This window comes from Catharus ustulatus, chromosome 1 (genome assembly GCF_009819885.2).
Source record: "Catharus ustulatus isolate bCatUst1 chromosome 1, bCatUst1.pri.v2, whole genome shotgun sequence".
Taxonomy (NCBI): Eukaryota; Metazoa; Chordata; class Aves; order Passeriformes; family Turdidae; genus Catharus; species Catharus ustulatus.
In genome coordinates this window covers 18,842,444-18,865,108 of record NC_046221.1, presented here as the reverse complement: position 1 = coordinate 18,865,108, position 22,665 = coordinate 18,842,444, and the positions used below count along the sequence as shown (strand labels likewise).

Here is a 22,665-nt window from a genome sequence, read left to right as displayed (position 1 = left end):
ATTACAAAATTAGGATCAGCACTGGTTCTCTTTGTGGTTAAATTGAAATAAGAATTCATACCACACTGGAAACTTTCCTTACACTCTCAAGGTTGGGCCTACTTGCAAAATTAAGAAACAGAAACAGCCATAAATGCAATAGCTCATTTCTGCTGAGTTTGAGACATTTGGGTTGCATGGCATACACAGGATTCAGCTTTATGGATATCCAAAAAACGCTTTTGTTTAAGGCTGTGATTTCAAAATGGCTACAATTAACTGGCATTTAAATTTAACCCATTTGACACTGAAAGCCAATATTTGATGCTAAATTCTGGTGTAAAATCCATTATTGCTTGTGGGATCTCCAGACAGCAGGCACTAGGGGGTAACTGTCAATCTCTCCAGCATGTCAATCACAGAACAATTGGAAATGTGGCTCAGATGAAAATGAGACACAATAGCTGAACAACAAAGAAAACTAGTCAGAAGCACGTAAATGAAATTTGTAGTATTGTTACTTTATAGATATAGAATGGATTATCACTACAAATGGAGTAATACGCAGGTAACAAAGGCAGCATCAGTCTTTTATCTTATCAGTAATATTATTATGGCTAGTACCATAATAACAAAAAAAAAAAAGGGAAAATGCACACTTTGAAACATACATAAGTGTATACACCCAAAGAAAAGCAAAGCAAAAGCCAACGAAAAGCTTTACTGAAAATGTATTTTGAAGATTTGAAAATCAAATCCTTCCCACAAAATATAAGAATGGCTCTACAGGTTGTAAAGAAAATTAACAGGCACACCTGAGTAAAGACTTTAACCACAGACACAAATTTTATGTGTATTAGACCTTATAGGTCAAAATGAAAAAACACTAGAAAACCATTTAACATAGGAATTTCTCTGAAGAAAACTTCTGCCTTAATGTAAATACATCCCTCTCAATTTATTCTTCATTAGCTTTCAGTAAATCTAAACAGGAATAGTTGTTTTCAAGAAAATTGAGTTTTTGTAGTGTAAGCATTTAAAAATAGATTTATGCTCAGATTTTTTATTTTTCCAAAGTGATAAATGTAAGCAGTCATTTTGTATCAATACAAGGATTTTAGGGCTCTAAAGACACTGACAATATAGATACAGTCTCTTCCAATCTAATGCTCCTTTCCCATGATTCAGTAACGATTTTACAGCTCAAAACATCAGCATTTAATACTTAATGTATACTTCACCTTCAAGAGGTAATAGACATAAGAAAAGCAGCATTTTTGTACTCCTGGGGTGGAAAGATACAGAGAAAAGAAAAACAAATACATAGCCTGGAAGAGTACTAACTAAAACTCCACCTTACCTAATCAGAAATATGTTTTCATTTGCAGGAGTTTAAGAAGTTTTCAAAAAAAATTCAAAACAAATACATTTTTTCTTCTCACCATTAAAGCAGTATAACATGTAATTAGTTAAGTATAAAGAATAAGTAAGAGGGCTGATGTATGCTGGTTTATTATACTATAAATTAAAACAGGAATAGAATAAATTCAATTCAAGGAACAGAATGAAAAAAGAATGTATTGGAAATGCAAAATTCTGCTATTAGTATACCTAAATAATAGTTAAACTGCCATATATAGGAAAATCCTGTGATTACCCTCATATTTAATCACAAATGAGAATGAAGAATATTGAAAAATTCTTGAAAATACAGTTTCTCTCTTTATATCAGTATCATCTCATGTTATTGAGATTGCCCAGACAAAGCTGAGCCTGAGTTATGCAGAAATACAGAAATTCCTGACACTGAACTTTCAAGGCTTTCTTTCCTCTCTTTGTTTTAGGGTTTGAGGTCTTGCTTGGGGTTTTTGGTGTTTTTTGTTTGTTGCTTTTAAATCAAGAGATACAGCATTTATTCAAACTGTACTAAATCCAGAAGTAAAAACTTCCATTCCGAGTAAGATTCAGTCATTTTGGCTTCTCTTTGATTTTTGGGGAGGGCGAGGAGGCTTTGTTGGTTTGTTTGCTTTCTGGGTTTTGGGTTTTTCTTGTTTGAGTATTTCCCCTCCAGTAAATATCAAATCCTTCTGGCTTTCTGGTCTACCTCCTAAGAAACTAGAGATTAAGAGAAATAAAGCAAACAACTTGAAACAACTTGCTGTATGAAAATCTTCATTTCAGATTTTGTGATAAAAACAGCTTACATTTCAGTTCTTTGGGTAAGCAACTGATCCAAACAAAATTCACAGTTAACTGAAAACTTTCTCAAAGGCATACTTAAAATCAGTATACTGAAGTAAGTTTCTTTGGACTAATTTTTATTACAGAAAAAAAACTTTTTTGGAGCTATTGAACTAATTTTCATCTTTTTGAGCACAGAATTATTGTACACAATTTATATTAAAAAGAGAGAAAAAAGTTAAATTAAATTTACTCCACCAGCCAACCTTCAATTTGATACTGCAATAAAAATTCCACCCATTACATCACAGCAAAAATACTCTTTGGATAGGATTCTGAACTAGTGATATCAATGTGTTACGGTAAGAAATAACATTTCAAAAAAGAGTTGAACATTATGATTTATACTTCTTTTTGGTATTTTTACCTCTTTGCCCAAAGGCAATCTAGTAGACAAATAGGAATTGCATTACTTCCTCCTTTATAATCAAAAAATCATGCTTTGCCTGTAGAATAATCCCAGGTGTGGGGAGGCTCTTCAGCTGTGTACAGCCTGTGGGCAGCTGTGGCGTGGCTCCCAAGCCTCAGTGCACTGTGTGACCAGCAGCTGGCTGTGCCACTGCAGTCCCTGCTGGGAATTCCATGTGCCCAGCGCTGAGACAAAGGCAGCCAGAAGGGGAAACAGAGGTCAGAGCTGCAAGGCCTTTCTGGGACCCATTTCACACCCCATGAAGCCTCATACCACAGCAGACCAGTAGCAATAATTGAGAGCCAATATTGACTCGTACACGAGCTACTCACACTCTTGTGGTAGGACATGTAGACTTACTTTATATTTTTATACATATAAAGAAGCTGCCACAGCACAGGAGGCAACTAAAAGCAAATTTCTTTACTGTCTTACATTTATTAAAAACTTTTAGTGTTTTTGCAGCACATTTTTCATCCAGAGCCTCAAGCAGTACCCTGTTAGACACAGATTATTTTTGCTCACTTGCATACACCCAGAATACTTGTTTTACAATGCACTCTCCTCTGACCTGCTTCTAAGCTTCTAATTGACCTCAGGGTCAAGAGCTTCATCCTTACTTTGGTTCTCCCAACAGCTGCGAAATAGCAAGAAACAGAGCAAATGGGCAATCACTCGTGCCACACATCCTGCAATTGCTCACTCCCCACAAATTATACCAACATTGGTGCTGTACAGTAAATTGGAACATGTCAAAACCCTCAAAACCCTGGAAAGCTGGGAAATAGAGATATTTAACCTTACATACGTCAATAAATTTTTTTAGAATCTTTTTAAGGCATATGTTATTAAATGCAATAAATTTTGTTTTAATCTCACACAATTTTATAGAAAGTCACAAGTGAAGACAGAAACAACTCACAAATACATTTGCTGACCTAATCAAATCTTGCTTGGAAGCTAACTTGCCAAAGGAGATGCCCTGCTGGCAAAGCCTCTTGAGTTTAATGACACATTGCCAATCCGTTTAAGGCCAAAGCTGAACCATCTCTAAACAGGTGTTGAATTGTGATCATGGATTAAAAGAAAACCTGAGGAAAAAATGCCAAGAAATTAAACACCTCTGGGTCACTAGTTTGAATCTATTCCAGACTACTAAATCAGCTACAGTAATTACCATCTGGTAGTCTACATAAAAATAAATTACTGGCTTTTTTGTTTTAATTCATGTTTTGCTGTACAAAGGTCTTTACAAACCTAAGTTTCAATTGTAATTGAAAGCTTTGTTGATAATCTCACTAGGTTATACCTAGTGCAACTATGTACTAAGCTCCAACTGCCCTCTCATTACTGGTGAGCCACCAGTTCTCCCAACAGCTCACTGCAGGAGTGTGCTCTACACCTACAGGATTACAGATAGAAGAAGGAAAATTTATTTTCCTAACAGAAAACCATTTCTGTCCGAAACAAACAAAAATGCTTTCTGCTCCATTACCCTCAGGACAACAGCAGGCTCATAATTCAGTCGGTGTTAAAATAAATACATTCACTGCTAAATTCACCACATCAGTGAGGAGGGAAAGTTGAAGAACCACTAAGAAACATGCCTATCTTCTGTTTTCTGAAGGAAAAAAATTGTGAAGAATAATTAAAAACATTTTTCAAAAAGACCACTTTTCTTAAGTCATATGTCCGAACACACAAAAAAATCACCCTCTGGTCAGCTGGTTTTGGAATAAACTGCACTTTACTTATGGCAGCTCTCCCTCAAAACATAACTACACTTAACACAACTGTCTGTTCTGTACAGCATACACAATTTGAACAGAAATTCTTGCACACTACGTTTATTTCATTCTAAGAAGAAATTTCAAACTCAGCAAGCATTTTAATTAAGTTTTCGGGAGCTCTTTTCCTCCCTTTCTTTTTAAATATGCTGCTATTTTCCAGGTCATTCTCATGAAAGCGTTAACTAAAATGGCCTCAGAAACAATTTCTATTTTTTTCTTATCCTGTATTACAAGAATTAAACTTGGTAATAGGCAATGTAATTTACACTCCACTTAATGTTTCTTTCACAGCACACATATTTGATTTATGATACATTTTATGTATTTTTCTCCCTTTGCTTCTTCAAACAAACTTAAAAATTCTTTTTTCACTCCTAAATTTAACTAAATTCAATGTGTGGGTATAAAAACCCATGTAGTTTTTCTCAAAATACAATTGTCAACAGTTTAAAAAACCTGCTCATTTTCTTAGTTTCTCTCATCTTCCTCTCACACATTTTTCTTCCAATTTCTTGACATAAAATGCAGGCTACAATAAAATGGCATAGGCCATCACAAGGGCATGCAAACAAAGCATTTTTCTTCAGTAAAGGCCCACCTTAATTATTTTAAGTGCCTCCTTCTGAAATCTGACATTTTGAAGGAGGAAGGGAAGTAGGAGAAAGACACTCAATTGGATAAATGAGAGCCAGGCATGAGCAGAAGCTCAGCAACCTGAGTCCTCAGACACAGCTGTTGCAAGAATATTCACATTAACTAATAGGGGGAGAGATGGATGCTAGGTAAAAAAAATTCAATACAAGAAGGGCTAAAAAGTTTTATTCGTTGTTATTGTTGTTATGCTGTTTTGTTTGATTTGTTTTGGTTTTTACAGTTCAGCTGTTTTACTGGCAGGGCTTTGAAAACCTCAATGGCAGAGCAACATTCAGTTAAAAGCATTGCTACCTTTTCCCCTTTCCTGTCCCAAACATGGTTCATTTAAATATGGATGCACTTTTAGAAGTTCATCTACAATTGCATGAGTTGCAGCTGAACAACAGATTTTGAAAACAATATGTTGGCTGTAAAATGACTGGAGAAATAATTCAAATTAAAACAATAAACAAAATCCGTAGCATCCATCCTGATATCAACCACTTTCAATACAACATGTGACACTACTCAGTATCTGTACAATCCCTCATCTTCTACCTTTGTGATTTTACTTATATTAAAAGCATTAAGTATCCTGAAATCTCAAGCCTGTGTATTATTAAGAAAAAAACACTCAGATTTAAAACAGGACCTCTGTACCAGGGTATAATCTTGCAAGTACAGATAACTTTTTGCTCCATGCTGGTCATTATGCCAAAATGTTAAATATACATGAAAATCAAAAATCAGAAAGAACCCAGAGGTCTCTCTGTCAAGTTACAACACACCAGGTATCTTTTCAACTGTCATTTCAGAACACAGCTCCAACATGAGGTCACTGCTGTTCTTCTGCTCTTCAGAAGAGCTGATACCTCTTTAAGCATTGTTAATTAATAAAAAATAAGCTACAATAATTTATTTCAGTCACCTGAAGTCCTGAATAGTTTTAACACTGAAGATTATTTATGGTTTATTGCATTTTAACTCATGTAACTAGCCAGTCATGTTAAAAAAACAACAAAACAAACCCTCCAGTTAAGCAGCAGTGTCATTTACTCTGGAACCCCTATCTCTTTCTTTGCTCTTTGCTTCAAAGCCTTCCTGCTCTGAATTCCTCTACAACATGCTTCCCTTCCCCTGCCACCAAGTCCCTGCTTGATGGTCTCCAATTTTCCAGGAGTTACTGGACAGCTTCTTTGCCAGTACTACTAATTTAATGGAATAGGAATCCAAACAAGGGCTAAATTCTACAAAACATGAAACATCACTTTTGTTGTATTTTTTTCCTGCCAATTCTGACAGGCAAAGGAGATGCTTTTTGAACAGCAAACCTGAAACCTCTTATACTGACATAACACTACCTTAATATCATGAAAATTATAACAAGCCCATAAGAAGTCCTGACTTTAAATTACTCACTAATCTTACTATATTGTGTGATTTTTAAAAATTTTGCAATTAAAGCAAAAGGGAAAGTAGTATAATTATTAATAAAGTTTCAAAAATGCAGCAACAGAGTTTGCTGACCTTAATTATTTTCTATCTGACTCACCTTGATGAGGAATGAACATCAAAGCTTAATTTGGACACAACAGTTGATTAAGCATAATCAACTTGCTTTACAAACTTGAAAAAAGAAAAGGTTTTTTTTTAATAAAACAGCCCCAAAGTTCTGATGAAAATTTTAAGAGAGAGATATTAACTTTTGCCTCTGTTTGTAGGAACAGTTAAAGGCCATAAAAATGCATGCTGGAAGACCAGGCATTATTGCATTTGCAACCTTTACAAGGGTTTCAACAAGGTAAGTTTTATAACTACAGTCCTTTTCTAGCTTGAACACAGTCAAAACCCAAACACTGATGCAATTTCTACTACTTATACTTTTAAATTAATATTCAATATTTCTGTAAACCAAAGTAAAATCCACCTCACATTTCCTGACCCATATTACCAGTGACAAAGGTATTAAAACCAAAACAATGTATTTAAGGAAGATGCAAAGAAAAAGCAGGTGATATTGAAAAATTATTCTGGTAACTGATCTGACAATCCTTCTATTGGTTGAATACCAGCTAGATTTTACAGTTTATAGTATTAGATTAAAACACAATAACTGTGAGCAAGCCTGCCACACTGATATTTATAAATTATAACCATACCTTTGTTATTTTACCTCAGCAATTTCAGGTATCAATTTGTACCATTATCCAGTGAATTAGAGAAAGAAACTCCATCATAAAAAGTAATTTTTCACTGTTACCCCAAATTTAAATGGCATATTAAAATTTGCTATGGAAGTACAGCATTTGCTGATTTGAGATTAAAGTACTTTTGTTAACATCACTTAAAAAACATTGCTGTTCCTAATGAGATGGATATATATCACCTCTCTCACATCATTCAATCTTGTAGTTTTGCCTAACAGACACTGCTTTCCTAGCTTGTTAAGATTAATATGCATTTAAAATACATTAATATTTCCATGAACTGACGATATCAAATTTGCCTCCAAAGAGTAATTTTTATATATATATATATATATATATATATATATATATATATATATATATACATACATATATATGCTATGTGTTTGAGCCAAAAAATAATTAAGAACAAGTGCTACACATCTGATTATGCATTAATAACACCATCAAGAAAAATTAAGTAACACAATTTAACGTTATTACTGTTACCTGGAATAACTGAGGTAAAGCTTTCACTGTGAGACAGAACCATATTCCCAGCTTGCATGGAAGTAAGTCATGCCACTGTGGTTTGTCCAGTACCCTGCAGTCAAATAAAATTTTAAGTTTTTCATTATTGCCACACAATCTCAAAGCCAGAATTTTCCCATTACACTTTAAGATGATTAGCACTTGTCAACTCCCATAAAAATGTCTATAACTATATAATAATAAAGGTATATTTTAAACATTCAATTCAAAATATGTAACAGCTAACTTCTAATAATTTCTGTATTTTGATCTCCTAAAAGGACTTTTCTTCAAGAAGATAAATTCATAAGCCACATAATCACTTTAGTTTAAATAAAAAAACAAACCAAAAAACCACTCAAGCCTCAACCAAGTGTTCTCAAGTGCTGACAACCAGATATGAAGACTGTAGCATAAACAAAACAATACATAAAAATTAATGTCATTTGCAGTTCACTGGAGCATTACTCACTGATGTCATCAGGAAAGACGACAGGCAGAATGGTCTCTGATCTCTATCCCTCATTGATCCAGTTCATGCCCCTGCTGTGTGAACTATTTAAACCCTTTATTTCTTTCTATGAATCAATAGAAGAAATAGTGGTATCTTTTGGAGTGTCCTGAAAGTCACTATTTCCCTATGTGTTCCTTGACAAACAATATGTTAGAAGCCTTTACCAACATGCTCATTTTTAAGTTAATCACATAAAAAGAATTTATTCAGACAAGCATTAAAACCCCATAAAAACTCCTTGCTTGGAATAAATAGTAATAAAGTAATAAATTAAAGTTCAAATAAATTGAAATTTGTTAACTGTAATCAAAGGCAAAAACCCTTAAAGAGGGAAAAAGTTCTAAAATCTTCTAAAAATCAAATTGTAGAAATAATACCGTTTTCTAAGACAGATGCCTTTAATTCAGCCTTAATCTTTCAATGATTATTGATCTGATGAATAAACACCACGTGTTTATTTACAAATCCAAATCTGAAAACACATCTGCACTGGCACACTTTGTATCAGCAATAGCTGTTACTATAAATAAAGTTATTTTTCTCACAGAAAAAAGAAAATGAGCGAACTAAATCAGTAGCTGACAGAACGTTTTAAAATGCAGAAAACAAGAGAGTTCTTTCCCACCTTTCATTTTTGTCTAGAGTAGCAAGTTTGGCTTCATCTGTACTCCTGCCGCCTGTTTTTTTCTTCTTCTCCCTCTTTTTTCTGCTAAGCAGTTCATCCTTGATGTAGAAAGAACTATGGTTACAGGTTATCATTAGCATGTAAACCACAAATGTTACTGGGACTCTTCTGTGAAGGGTAAACAGTAGAGTAGCATTTATGCAAATGTATCTGGGGTCCTACATGATTAAGTAAAATGATCTATCTTAACAATAACTGTTGCCATGGTATCCAGTCTTTAAACACACATGAAGTCCAGTTCTGTCACTCATGTGTATCTCCATAGCAATCAAAGTTTTCTAAGAGGAGAAAGCATTCAACTTGCCTCCTTTCTCATTCATCAACTTCAATAATGCAGTGGAAAATAAAAAAAGTAAATAGATGCTAATGTATGAATATTTTCAAGTTATGCTCAGTTTTTTTCTTAGTCTACTAAGTGCAACAGACTTTTATACGACAAAAAATAAAATTATCAAAAAATAATGTGATTCATACTGCTTACCAATTCCCATCCTGTTAAGAAGAACTCCAAACAAAAAAGCTTAGAACAAAGGCAAAGCAAGTATGACTTTTGAAGCAATAAAACCTGATTATTTTTAAACCCTAGATATGACTACAGTAGCATATGATTCTTCATCAACAAATTATAGACATTTTTCTTCTTCCTTCCAGCTAAAAACTCAGGACCAGCTCTTGCAAATTATTACCAATTCTAGAAAAATTAAGTAGCTTTTAGATTACTATTTCTGAGATGCTGAATATCACATTCTGTAATCATAATAATTTTAAATATAATAATTTTAAAATATGAAAAATCCAAATTCAAACCAGGGGAAGTGGTAGAGATCTCTATAATACGCAAACTTCTACAGGAAATTCAGTACTAATAATTGAAGCAAGTTTGATTTATTACCAATACTTACCAGCTGTTTTTCCAGGTAGATTGACCAAACCACAGCATAATGACCCACTGTGAGTATAATGAACAAGAGTAATGCCAGCTCAGCATTGCTCATTTTTCTCACCCGCCTGTAGTAGAACACAGGCTGTCGCCAATCTGGTAGTCCATTGATCAGAATATCATCATACCTACAGTAACAAACATAACAGGCTTTCATGGAGAGCTAAAAATGAAATAAGCCAAACCATCCAATTATAAAACAAAAGATAATCCACAGAGTGCTTGAATAATACACACACAAAAGATCATTTAGTAATTTTTTTTTTAGAGAGCAATGCCTTGTTTTGTCAGCAGATAGGCTTGCATGTGGAAACAAACAGGCTCCAAACACTGGGGCAGGGAAAAAAAAATTTCAAATGTTTGCTCCTGCAACACTTACCCCCGCTCCCCCTCCAAGTTCATTCACTCTTGAAGTAAGAGACTTCCAGAAATGTCGATTTGTTCTATGCGCTCAGTAGTCAGTGGGCAGGTCTCAGTGATCGAAGTAACAACCCACTAACAACTAAACAGGTAGCCAAGAACAAATGTCTCAAACACTAGAAACCCGGTTGTTTTTTGCAAATTAAATGCACAAGTGCTGGGGGGAGGGGAGAGATACCTCTGCTTTTTGTTTTTGTACTTTAGTGCCACAAAATCCATTAGGTAAGAACATGGCAGACTTATCATACCTTCTTTGTAAGATAAGAGTTGAAATCAGAGGCCTGATATTGATGTTTGTAAACAAAGTTCACCAGTTTTTGATTTTCCATTTGAAACACTGCCTTCAAAACCACTCTATTTTAAAACTGTTTAATCACTAACCCTACCAATTGTACAGAAACTATTTTTGACAATTCCTTTTCCTTCACACAAATGTCTTCAAGTATCTTAGTACGTCTGAGGCCTTTTATTTAGAGTATTTGATCAATTTTAAAATAAACAAACCACAGACATGCAAACCAGATTTTTTAAAATTAACTTTTCAGAGTAAAGTTTCAAATAAAAATCCCTACAGTAAACTCAAAAACCTGTATGTTCAAGATGCACAACCTGTTAATCTCAAATTGAACACAACTCATTACATATTCTAATCACACCATTTCCAGAATTAAATCTGCACTGAAAGGCCTAATTTGGTGCAACACATTGACCAAAATATTTTAATTAAAAATATTCTGAGTTAGTCGCAGGCCTAATTACAGGAATAGAAATAGGGCCTATATTGTCATGCAGGTCAGTAGAACTCAGTAGTAGGTTTTTCTCAAGTAAATTGACCAATCCAGGAATAATAGCGCAGCTGCTAAACTGCCAGTCTTGACATGTAAATCAATTTAAATGCAACAACTGCACTAGCTACTTTGATAGTTATTAAATTGATACCTTGGAGATGTACTAAGAAAAAATTTTCTACAAGCAAATTCATTTTAAGCAGAAAAAGAAGCAGTGGTTTTCAATTAAAAACTATACCTCAATATAATGCTTATCTGAAAAGCTAACTTCTGATAAAACATTTGTTCAAGTTGGCATCATTATGTCTGCATAAAAGACTTAACACCTCAGGCTTCTGCTGTGTTCTGAATGATACCAGAAGTAAAATTCATATTATAAAATTTTATCTTCCATTACAACTATGAGAATACTAAGGTTAACATCTATTATTGTAAAATTTGTACTAATAACTTTTTTCCTTTCCCAGTAAGTCAGAACAAATTAACTACTGATACCTTAATACAAACTGTTCAGAAAAATAACTTATTATGTTATTTTAAAATTAAAATTTCTACTTAAATTTTGTTTAGAAAATAAGTAGAAGTTTCAGCCTTTAAAAATATTAAGACATCTACAAGATTTTAGTGATAATAAAAGAGAATACTTTAGAAACAGAACCATCTTTAAAACAAATTAGGTTGATAACAAGGTTTTAAGATGTTCTTCCTTTGAAATCTTCAGAGAAATACACGTACAATCCAATTTAATACTAATATACATTTATCAAGCAGTTGCCTTCTTAAATACTGAGGGCTGTTAACTGACGTACTGAAAAAGTGGCAACTGATTAAATAAAATCCATATATGCTGATGGTAACAATACAGTAATATGTAAACCAAGATTTCAAACTAACATTTGGCACCCATGTTCTATTATAAATTATCTGTTAAGAAAAAATAAATGAAGACAGCAGAGCCTCTTGCATTAAGTGCTTTAAACAGCACTCGGTATTTACCAGGCTATGTCCGCTGCTCGGAACAACAGTCTCCACGGATTAAGTCCCAGAATCAATGCTCTATTGATTTTACTATCAATGAGCATTATGGCTCACACGACTGGCCATTTTAAGGGAAGATAGCTTCTATTATAACCCACTTTTTAGAATATATACTGTTAAAAGATAAATCACTGCTTTCAATAGTAATTAAGCTCTGTATTTGAAAAATAAAGATATCAATGATTTTTAGGTTTTCAACTGGAAAATGATCCTACTGAAACTCAGAAGCTTCCATTATTTTTAAATCTTAGTTTTCAAATTTAGAATGTGATTTAATTAAAAGCAAGTTTCTCATTAAAGAATTTCTGTATAGACATTTATATTGACTATGAAAGACAGTTAATCCGTGCACATCAAGAACTACATTTGGAATTTAATTACAAAGCATTCTTTTGGCAACCTATATTAATTGTAACTCTATGTAGGGAAAAAAAAACAACCTGAAAAGATACATCTGCAGGGTTTTTTCCACAAGCATACACACACAGAAAACAGCAATTTTTTCACATATGAGTATGCCTACCAGTTACCTCTGAAATGTAGTGGTCAACAGGCTAAAAAACCCCAAAGCACCATTACAGAAACAGAAAGCCAAAAACATTCCCCATTTAAAACTAGGTTGAGTATTTATTTTAAAACTCAGTAGTCTATAAATAAAGACTCGGTAGTCCTGTACTAAAAGTAATAAATTACAAGATTATCAACATTTCTTTTTTTCTGTAAAATTTTGTAAAATAGTCTTTAGAGTTCTTTGTGAATCAATTACATTGCAAGTAAAAAATCCATTAACTGTAGTAACTAATTACAGTATCATCAATCTTAATATCATTATAATTTACTTTTCCCTTTAAGAGAGCCACTGCACTTAATATTTCAAATAATTTCAGAGATCTAATATAGTTTATATACTATAACCTTGAATTAATGAGGAATATTCTGAACTGTGGAAAGATTGCACTGGTGGTTTTTATTTTGGGGTTCTATTTTCCTCAAGTTGTCAAAGACATCCAGCACAACATCAGCCAGAACAATTTAAACCTACAAATACAGACATTTAATTATTAATAAGAACTAAGACAGACACTTTTCTTACTCTCCACAAGTGTATTTTGATCCCTTTGCAAATGTTTCCTGTAATCAAGCCAACATTGTTAAAGAGGATAGGCCTGGTAGGAAAAAAAAGCTCCTTAAATGGTAACAAACAATGAAATTAAGACCTTAGTTTTCTTTTTTGTCTAATTACAACTAACAGAAGTGCATAAAACTATTTTTTCATAAACTAAAATAATCAAAGGCTAAAATAAAAAATAAAATAAAATAAAATTTATCACCGTGAAGTTGATTTACCAGTAAATTACCTAAAGGTGAAGTGTATTTTAGGAAATGCACCTACTCTATATACCCTAATGATAAAATTTTCTGTGGAATTTCACACTGGAGTGTGTATACAAAACATAAAATATTGTGTTCTGCTTCATGTATGTTTAAATTAATGTTAAACAGTGCTACATTAAATGATGCTGCAAGTATGTTTATTGTTAAAATATTTGAATATTTTGATCATGTTTCACTCAAAAGTGTGTAGGAAAGAAGTACTAACATGGTAGTAATGCTATATTACGTAGTACTACTAATGATACTGGGATACTTCATGAGAACTATATAACTTTCTCAAAAAAGAAAACCATAATTTAAAGCCCAGTCATATCACCGCCAGTAGAGGAACTGTAATATTTTAAGAAAGGCTTTTGCCATTAGATGAAGTAAAAATTCACTGATAAATAAGAAGATGCAAAGGCTTTAGAAAAATAATTACTTGTAGCTGGCCAACAGATCTGCCTTTTTAAAACACTGTTTCTGTACTCACACAAACGAACACCACTGACATTCACCAAGAACGACATTCAGCAAGAAGGGGTTTTATTGTTTCAAAATGAGTTCATCACTCTCTCGTACAGTGCAGGACCTTATTCCTGACTTTGCTGGCTCCACTCTTTGTACACACACCAGGAATGATTACACCACTTTTGAGAGGAACAGTAAGAGTCAGGTACACCTGACTTGACTGCACAGAAGTAGAAGCCCACAGCTCGCTCTTCTCTCGGTGGTACTAAGCCATGCCCACGCAGGTGTCCAGCTGGGAAGGGATTCCCAGCTCAGCTGCCAGCATAAGGCTGCTGTGCAGCTTCTGCCCAGTGCAGGGGTACTGAGCAAGCTTTGAGCCTATTCCACTATGTTCATCACCTCACACAATTCAAAGCCAAATATCAACATTTAAAGTAGAAAGATTCCAAAAAGTAGTAACTCCCACCCTTTCCTTTGTTGCACAGCTGCAAGTAAGCCTCGAGTCACCTTACAACAGAACCAATATAACAGGGAGAGCAGCTCCTATCACACTTACTGAAGACTTGTATTAGAGACGTGCTACAACAACGCCTTACAGGCCACCCTCCGTTTACCAGCTCAGCTGAGAGATTATCGTTACACTCTGCAATAAACCTGATCAATACAGGCCTTCTCAAAGCAATGAGACCATATAGCTCTGCTCTACAGGTTATTTCTAAACTCTGCATATTATTTCCAGATAACTCTCTGAAAGTAAACACTGTTTAATCCACCACATTTCTATTTATTCAACTATAAAATCAGTATCAACCATACATCCACATTGTGCAAGAAAAATATGTACAAAATAAGTTAGTGACAATTAAATCAATCTAAGATAGAACACTGCTACTTTAACTTCTCATTTGTAATAACTGATGCATTTATTAACACTATTTGAGTAAGCTAGTCACATTTGTAATGTATGCAAGGCTTATACCATCATTTTTGCAAGCTACGGCATCACAGTTCAGTGCAAAAAGCTTCTATTGCTGCTGCAAGGAGATTCCTACAAGTTCCATGATGGAACTAAGTTCCAGAGAATCAACAATTTGAAGTGTATGCAAACAATGTTATAAACAAAAAGTTGGGAAGATATGGGGAATAACTCACTTTAAATGGCCTGAAATAATTTAACTAACATTTTTTTAAACTTCACAATTAAATTCTTCTTAGACGGATGAAATAAAAAACCCCACAAATTTCCAAAAGTGCTTCTATGAAGTACATTTTCATGACACTTGAAAAGGGGATTATCAAAAAAGTAGATAATCTGTTCTATAAACCCTGGACTCCTGCCAAGACATCCACAAAGCCAAAATCCCTTCAAGAAATGTCTCATAAAACCCCGTTTAAAGACTTGTAAGCTGAAAGATGATCTACTAAAACATCAACCTAAAAGCAGAAGTCTTTCAGTGTCTCAGTTTTTCAGATAATCATTGGCTGAAATTCCTATTTGTTTAAAAACAGAAAAAAAAGTTCAGAATAATCTTCCAGAAAGCAAATTAGCCCCAGGTTTCCAGTTCTTTATCCTACCCCTTCAGGTACTGCTGGAACTGTTCCTCAAGCAGCAAAGACAACTAGTGTTTATTTTAAAAATATATAAAAGTTTGCACTATTAGAGATAATACACCCAAAAGAAAAAAACTCCTATGAACTAAGCAACAGAAAACAATGCTGAAGACAACAGACAATGGAAGTAATCCCTAAATATCATGCAACAAGGTTTTTACTGATACAGGGAGATATGACTGGCATTTGAATATGTGACAAATATTTTTTAATCACAGTTTTTAAAAATTGACAACTGAGCAAAAAAGCTGATATAGTTGTTAAGTATTTTTAAAAAATGCTTGAAGTAACAGTTAGCTTTCAAATGTCTTTCAAGTATTAGTTTTAAAGGAGAAAAAACCAGTACGTCATGCAAAAACACCACTTTGCCTTTTAAGCCACATACAACCTTTAATTAAACAATTACATAGAATTTACTAACTTAAATTATGAAAAAAAATCTGAAAAGTTACAACTAAGTCAAATAGGGCTTGAACATAGCACTGGTATGAATGCTTTATTTCAAAACCTGTGCAATTTAACTCACCTCTGCCTCCTTTCTTCATCCTTTAAAACCTCATAGATGGCCACCAACTAAAACAAACAAACAAAACACCAAATAAGAAAACACAGAAAGGCTTCACTTTATGATTGAATTTATAAAATTTTAACAGCAGTATCATATTTACATTTGCCAACAAATGACCTTTGCTAGTTTTCATTTTTCCTTACACCACTAAGTAGCAAACCCAGTGTGCAAAAAGCTCAGTAACATTCATATAAAAAGTGTCATCAGACACAAACAAGCAACTCTTATACAAGACTTTCTTCCTGTCCTCACTTCTGTCAAACTGGGTCTTGTCTCAGGTAGGTATCCCTTGTTTCATCCTGAAGATCTTACTAAAATGAAGTAAGCTGAATTTAGCCAAAGAGTAAAGCCAATTACAGTCCTGTTATTTCACTCTATAAATATTTAAAAATAACTAAAATGAAATATTTTAATTAAATTATGTCTATCTAGGACATAATTGAGAACTGTTGAGAACTGATGAGAAATTTTCCCCATTGCTTTTGGAAGTGCAAATCATTTTCCTCCTAAGAGTATAAGTATTACATTCAAATTAATTTTGATATACAGGCAAATACAAAATCATATTAATGAATAAGTTAATTTCAAAAAAAGTACACTTGGTTTTAGTCTAGCTACATCAGCAAAAATGTAATTCAATGTTTAACTTACTAATTTCAAAGGTGTACCACTGTTCTTACTAAAACAACATCAACATAAAAATTCTTATTTTCCCCTGTAAGTTTTATTGCCACAAATTGCACTTACTTGCCTAAACTGTATTTCTGCATTCTCATCTTTATTCTTGTCTGGGTGTAAAATTAGAGAAAGCTTTCGATATGCTTTCCGAATGTCTGCAGATGAAGCGTCCTGAAAAAAAGGAAAACAAAGTGAATTGTGAAAAACCGATTCCCTGAACTTTTTGAGGATCTGAAGACAGTCAACCAAGTGTAGGAACTAAGGCAATGTCATTTGAGACATCTAACAACCAAACCTGCAACCAGCCCAGCCTAAATCACTTAACAGCCATTCAGCCCAATTCATCTTTCATCTTAACTCCTTTCATTACCATACACCCATTACAACGACATTTGCCAATACTTCTAAACACTTTCTTGCTTAAAACCTAGCCTGGGCACCTTCTGCACCATTTAAAAGTTCAACTGAAAACTGAAAATTATTGCATCTGCATATCTTCAAGACAGACATAATTTCAGCAAATTATCATGCTCAATTTCCCAAACTCAGGACTTGCTAGGAACTCTTCCCTTATTAATATTTACATGCAATTCACTCCTAATAGGACTTCCATTCAAGTTCAGCTTCACCATGTCTAAAGAACTGTATTTTTCTAAAGTAGCTTCAAATTGCAGTCTTGGAGCTATACTGTAGCACTGACATCAATCTTTACCTTAACCATTATAAGAATTGCACACATTTTGGGAGAAAAAATAAAACTCAAACCACAAAATGATGTACCAACTAAGCTGCACAAATGCAGATTTCTGAATTAATGACTGCTATTTAGTACATGCTGTAAAGATATCCAGAAATGAAGATAGCAAGAGTTGTATTCTATGTCATATAGGTGTTATCCTCACCAGAAGATACACAAAGCATAACATTTAAACAGAACTACTTGAATTTTTCTGCTAACATGTCCAAGGCAGCACTTTAGAACTGAACTGCTTATCTGACAATTTTTATTTTTTGATTTTATACATATTGTTCCTGAGTATATTATCTCTCTCAAAATTACAGTGTAAACAGGGATTAAAAACACAGACCTGAATTAGCTGTGGAACAGAGCGAAATAAGATAACAATTAATGCAATACTGTAATTAGTCTGCCAGGCTTTTTATTACAGATCATTACTTTAATTTTAAAATTTTCGGTTTTATAACATAAGGCTATTTAAATGCTGCGTACAAGCTTAGGCCCAGAATGAATAAATAGAAAAAGACTGAATGAGGGGAAGGAGAAAAGCAGAGGAAAGTGCAGAATTTGTGGAAATTCAGCACGGAAACGATATTTTAAGAAAGTTGGCATTTTCCCCTAATAAAAGACTGAAGTTTCCGTCGTCTCCTCTCTGTCAAAGGAAAATGTTTCTAACACTGAAAGAAGATTTCTCCTAAAAAGACCACATATAATTTTTAAATTTTTCCATTTTCAGTAGCTACTTCTAAGGCATGTGCATACCGAAGCAGAATTCCTCTGCTCAAACAGAGGCTCGCTTCCAGTTTGATTACTGCCAATGAGTTGCTTCATATTGCCATTGTTTCATTGTTTTATTTTTAACTCTCAGCTAAGGGGAAGGAAGAGACAGTGACTAAATATCTATTCTAAGCTCAAAGAATATCAAATCCTCGAGACATAGACTTAATAGAACTATATTAAATACATGTCAAAATGAGATGTAAAAGTATCTTTTAAAAATTAGGGATTGAAACCATGATAATCTTGACAAATGAGTACCTCTAGATTTGCATTTTGGATAAACTACAACTTATTCCTTCTCTACCACACATTTAGATGTGCTGGGCATTATTTTTGGAGCACTCATGGTTAACAGTTAAAAACCTGATAAAAGCATATTAAAAGCTGTTCTGCAATTGAAACTTCAGTTTTATTTGGGAGCAGCAGGATTATTTGAGTAAGAGATCAAGACAAAAGATAGTTTTTCTTTTCAATGCTTAAGCAAAGCAAAAGATCCCAAGACAACTCTGAAATAATAAAGTTGCTTAAATATTTATGTTGTTTCACCTCAAGCAGTTAAAATAAAAATGTATAAATTTACAAAACCAGATTGTTCATCTTAGTTACCAGAAATAATGTAGCGATTGCTTTGTTTCCCCTCATCTACCAACCCAAACAGCTACTTCATAAACAACAAGGGCTTGTCTTCTAACAAAATATAATTATTTAAACACTACTACAGCAAATAGAAAACAGGAAATAGTTTACAGGCCATTGTTTTACCTAAATCATGAAAGTGATCTTTATCAACATACCAGTTTATTGCAATTAAGCCTCCAAAAACTTGAAGAGTGTATTATAATATCAACAAATAATTAAATAATGTGATATTACTGTCAATTATTTCATTACAACTGGCACACATTAATTTCTAAAGTAGTAAGTCTGCTTGCTAACCCATTCTCCATAATACCCCCAAACATAACACAGGACCATTGTATATTCCAAATATTTTGCCAATTAATGTCCCTATGGGTAATGTTAGGCATCTTCAGGAAGTGTGCCAGATCCTCTAGGACCTGCCCTGAACAAAAGTAGCTGGTTTTTGAGAAAAGACTCATCTCTACAGAACCTCCTACCAGTATATGACTCCAAACAAGCTATAAAGAATGATTATTTTCCAACCAATAAAGAAATACCTCCCACATTGATGTCAGCTGTTCTAAGAGACCCGATTCTGCTGGCGACCTTCAGTAACATTTCTATAAAAACTAAGGCTTTATAGGAGTCAGTGTTTTCTGCAGAGTAAGACATTATTTTACATATTACAGCAGAAGTCTGGAGACCAGAGAAAGCCATGAGCACACTAAGGCTTTGCTTGTTTTAAAGAAACAATATGTTAGATTGCTTTGTTTACAAGTGAAATCTCAACTGCATCTAAGGAGGGAAAAGTAAAATCCGAAGAGGCATCTCAGTTAATAGCAGAAGGAGCTGGTGCTGTTAGCACTGATTTCTCCAACACTGCTTCAGGTTGGCAGGTTTTGCCACCAATTATGGCAAACAAGCCTGTCATAATGTCACCCTCATGTGGATACAAACACCATGAGTATCACCTTATCTTCTGCTAACTATCCTTCCAATGCAATATTGTTCCATCATACTTCCAAGGTTGAACATCTTTGTTTTGTGCTAGAATTAGTTCTCAGAAATACAAAACCGCAAGTTTGCACTCAGGTAAGGCCATAGTCTGGCTTCTTATGGATGGAAATATGCAAGTATTCATTTTTTAATGCCCAACACTCCATCAGAGTGTATCTAGTTACATGACCTCTAGGCAGAAGTTAGAAGTTCAACCTTGTACATTTTTTAAAAGAATACCTTATATTTCAAACATGTATTTTAACAGAGAAACAAAATTAACATTGGAAGGAATCAACAGAATGTCAAAAGTTAAACACGTTTCTTAAGGTTCTCTGTTGGACTTTCACATTTTTGTCTAAAGCACAATATATTTCAGATTCAAAGAGTGGGACAGAACAGGAAACATTCTTCTCCCTATTTATGATGTACCTTTGGCAGCTTATTGAATTCTGACAATGAAAACCACATTACTAAATTTTATTTTGCTCAGCATCATTTCCATATTCTTTAGTATTACCAAGGAAAGTTCTCTCATACTACAAATATATAAGTAGGAATACAGAAAGGAATTTTGTACAACAAAAAATAAATAAAATACACAAATGTACATTTGCCTTCCATTTTTAAAAAATTAAATTCCTGCTCAAGATGCACAAAGTTTTAAATCTGGTCTCCTTCAATGGCTATACAAATTCAGAGTCCCACAGAGTTCATGTCCACCTTTACAATAAATCAAACAACTGGTGTAGTACACAGTACCAGCATATTACTCCATTGCCTTCTATTCCTAATGTAACTATGATTACTAATGAAGCTAAAAAAAAGCCTCATTGTGTTCCCAAGACAATTCTTGCTGAACACATATCAGATATTGCCATAGGCAAACAGTGATTAGGTCAAGGGGAAAAAATAATCAATGTCTAGATAGTTTTCACTTACCAACATACACAATTCAAAACCTAAATTGTTCCCTTGAGTGCAATGCAGTTATACAACAAGACTTAGTTACTCACAATTTAGCAACTGCTTCTAACACAGTAAATGTGCTCAATTCATCTTGGGTTTTAAATATGCCTGCCAATGTCTTCAAATAGGTGGCAGTATCTTTATTAGCAATGGGAAAGCACATGGTCCAGGAACCAACTATGCAGATAGAAATCACGTTTGTATTCACTTGCAGTTTGCCCAATCACTAGCTAAGGGTGAAAGGAAAATGACTTCAATATATCTATTCATTCCAATGCTGCTGAATGACTGGGTAGAATTTTCCACAGCCATGTTTACTGAAGCTATAGGGCAAAGAGTGGCAACTGTATAGAGCACCAGCTGACTGCATTTCATGTCTGAACTTGTAAGTAACATCAGTGCAGGCAAGCTTTCATGAAGCCTTTTTTAGCCTTCCCAAACTATAAATCAAGCCTATGAAACTTCTGTGTTTGGATTTTCTGATTTTCTTTTTTAAAAATTCTAGAGCAACTCTAGAGCAATGTATTGGGTTTCTTCAATAAAAATATTTCATTCGGTACTTCTGTGCAGAAGAGAGGGTATAAATCACGACTTTCCTTCTGGTGAGCATCAGCCATACAAGGGGAAGCAGAATGGTACAGAAAAGGAAACAAAGTAAGCTTTGTAAATTCACAATCACCTGATTTTCTGCTATGATTTCAAACTGCAGGATGTACAGCCTGTCCCACCAAACTCACAAACAAGCAGGTGCAGATAACTGGACAGAAGCTACCACCGTCCATTAAACATTGTGTCAACACTGATACTATCTATGTGTTTGTCTTCATGTGAAATCCACAGAAAACTAATATCCCTAAGTGTCAGAGAACAAACAAATGTGACTGTAGGTCAACAGTTAAATATCCACTGTCCTCATTCCTTAAGCAGCATTAAGGAACTCAGGGTGATCGCCTCCTTAGTGTCTCTTCATCATATGGGGACAGAACAGTGACGGCTGTGACTCCACAACCCCTCTCTAGGTAACCCTTAGAATGGAAACCATACAGCTGTGACCCTTCTTCCTCATTCTTTATCCCGTCTTTGGTTTAGCACAGGCTGACACAGACCCTCTATACCACTCCCAGATTTACTTCACACATACTCACTGCAACCTGGTCCTAGTTTAAGCTCCCGTGATCAGATTAGTTCCAAGAAGTACACCTGAATTTGCCAAGTCTGCATGTGGAAAAACATTTATGAGGGAAATAGAATCTTGTAGAAAATTCCAGAGGTGGGAAGGACCTGCTGGCAGTCCTGAAGAATATAACTCCAGGAAAGGAAAACAAGTGTCTCCCAGAAGACCAAGCATTATCTGTGAACTTTCATAGTTAATAGATACCAGCTGAGTTTTGGCTTAAATTTCTCGCTGCATAACCTTTGTTCAATTACCCTTCATTTTTACTGAACTTTTTTCTAAGACACTCATCTTTTCCAAGGATGTAAAATGAGTTAAACTCGAATTTTCTGCTTATCTACAGATGAATACTTGAAGCATACGCAGGCAGGAGGAGAGATCTGCTCTGCTGCAAACCCAAATCACAACATTCCGTTGATTTAAACTGAATGACAGCACAGCAGGGAAATACATAGGAACTAAAAATAATGCTAAAAAGGTGTTTTAATGCTTTTTTATGCTGCTAAGTTTTAAAGCAATTCATGAAATAA

The 22,665-nt window shown here is 34.2% G+C and overlaps 1 protein-coding gene across 1 annotated transcript in view; it reads right to left on the bottom strand.

The window, feature by feature from the left end:
• Window positions 1-22,665, bottom strand: part of DNAJC1 (DnaJ heat shock protein family (Hsp40) member C1) — a 110,536-nt gene that overhangs the window by 57,030 nt on the left and 30,841 nt on the right. Inside the window, exons 2-6 of the mRNA XM_033068521.2 lie at window positions 16,926-17,027; window positions 16,137-16,183; window positions 9,871-10,036; window positions 8,909-9,006; window positions 7,749-7,842 (exon numbers count right to left, since the gene is read on the bottom strand). Coding sequence (XP_032924412.1) covers window positions 7,749-7,842; window positions 8,909-9,006; window positions 9,871-10,036; window positions 16,137-16,183; window positions 16,926-17,027 — 507 coding nt within the window. The remainder of the gene's footprint in view (window positions 1-7,748; window positions 7,843-8,908; window positions 9,007-9,870; window positions 10,037-16,136; window positions 16,184-16,925; window positions 17,028-22,665) is intronic.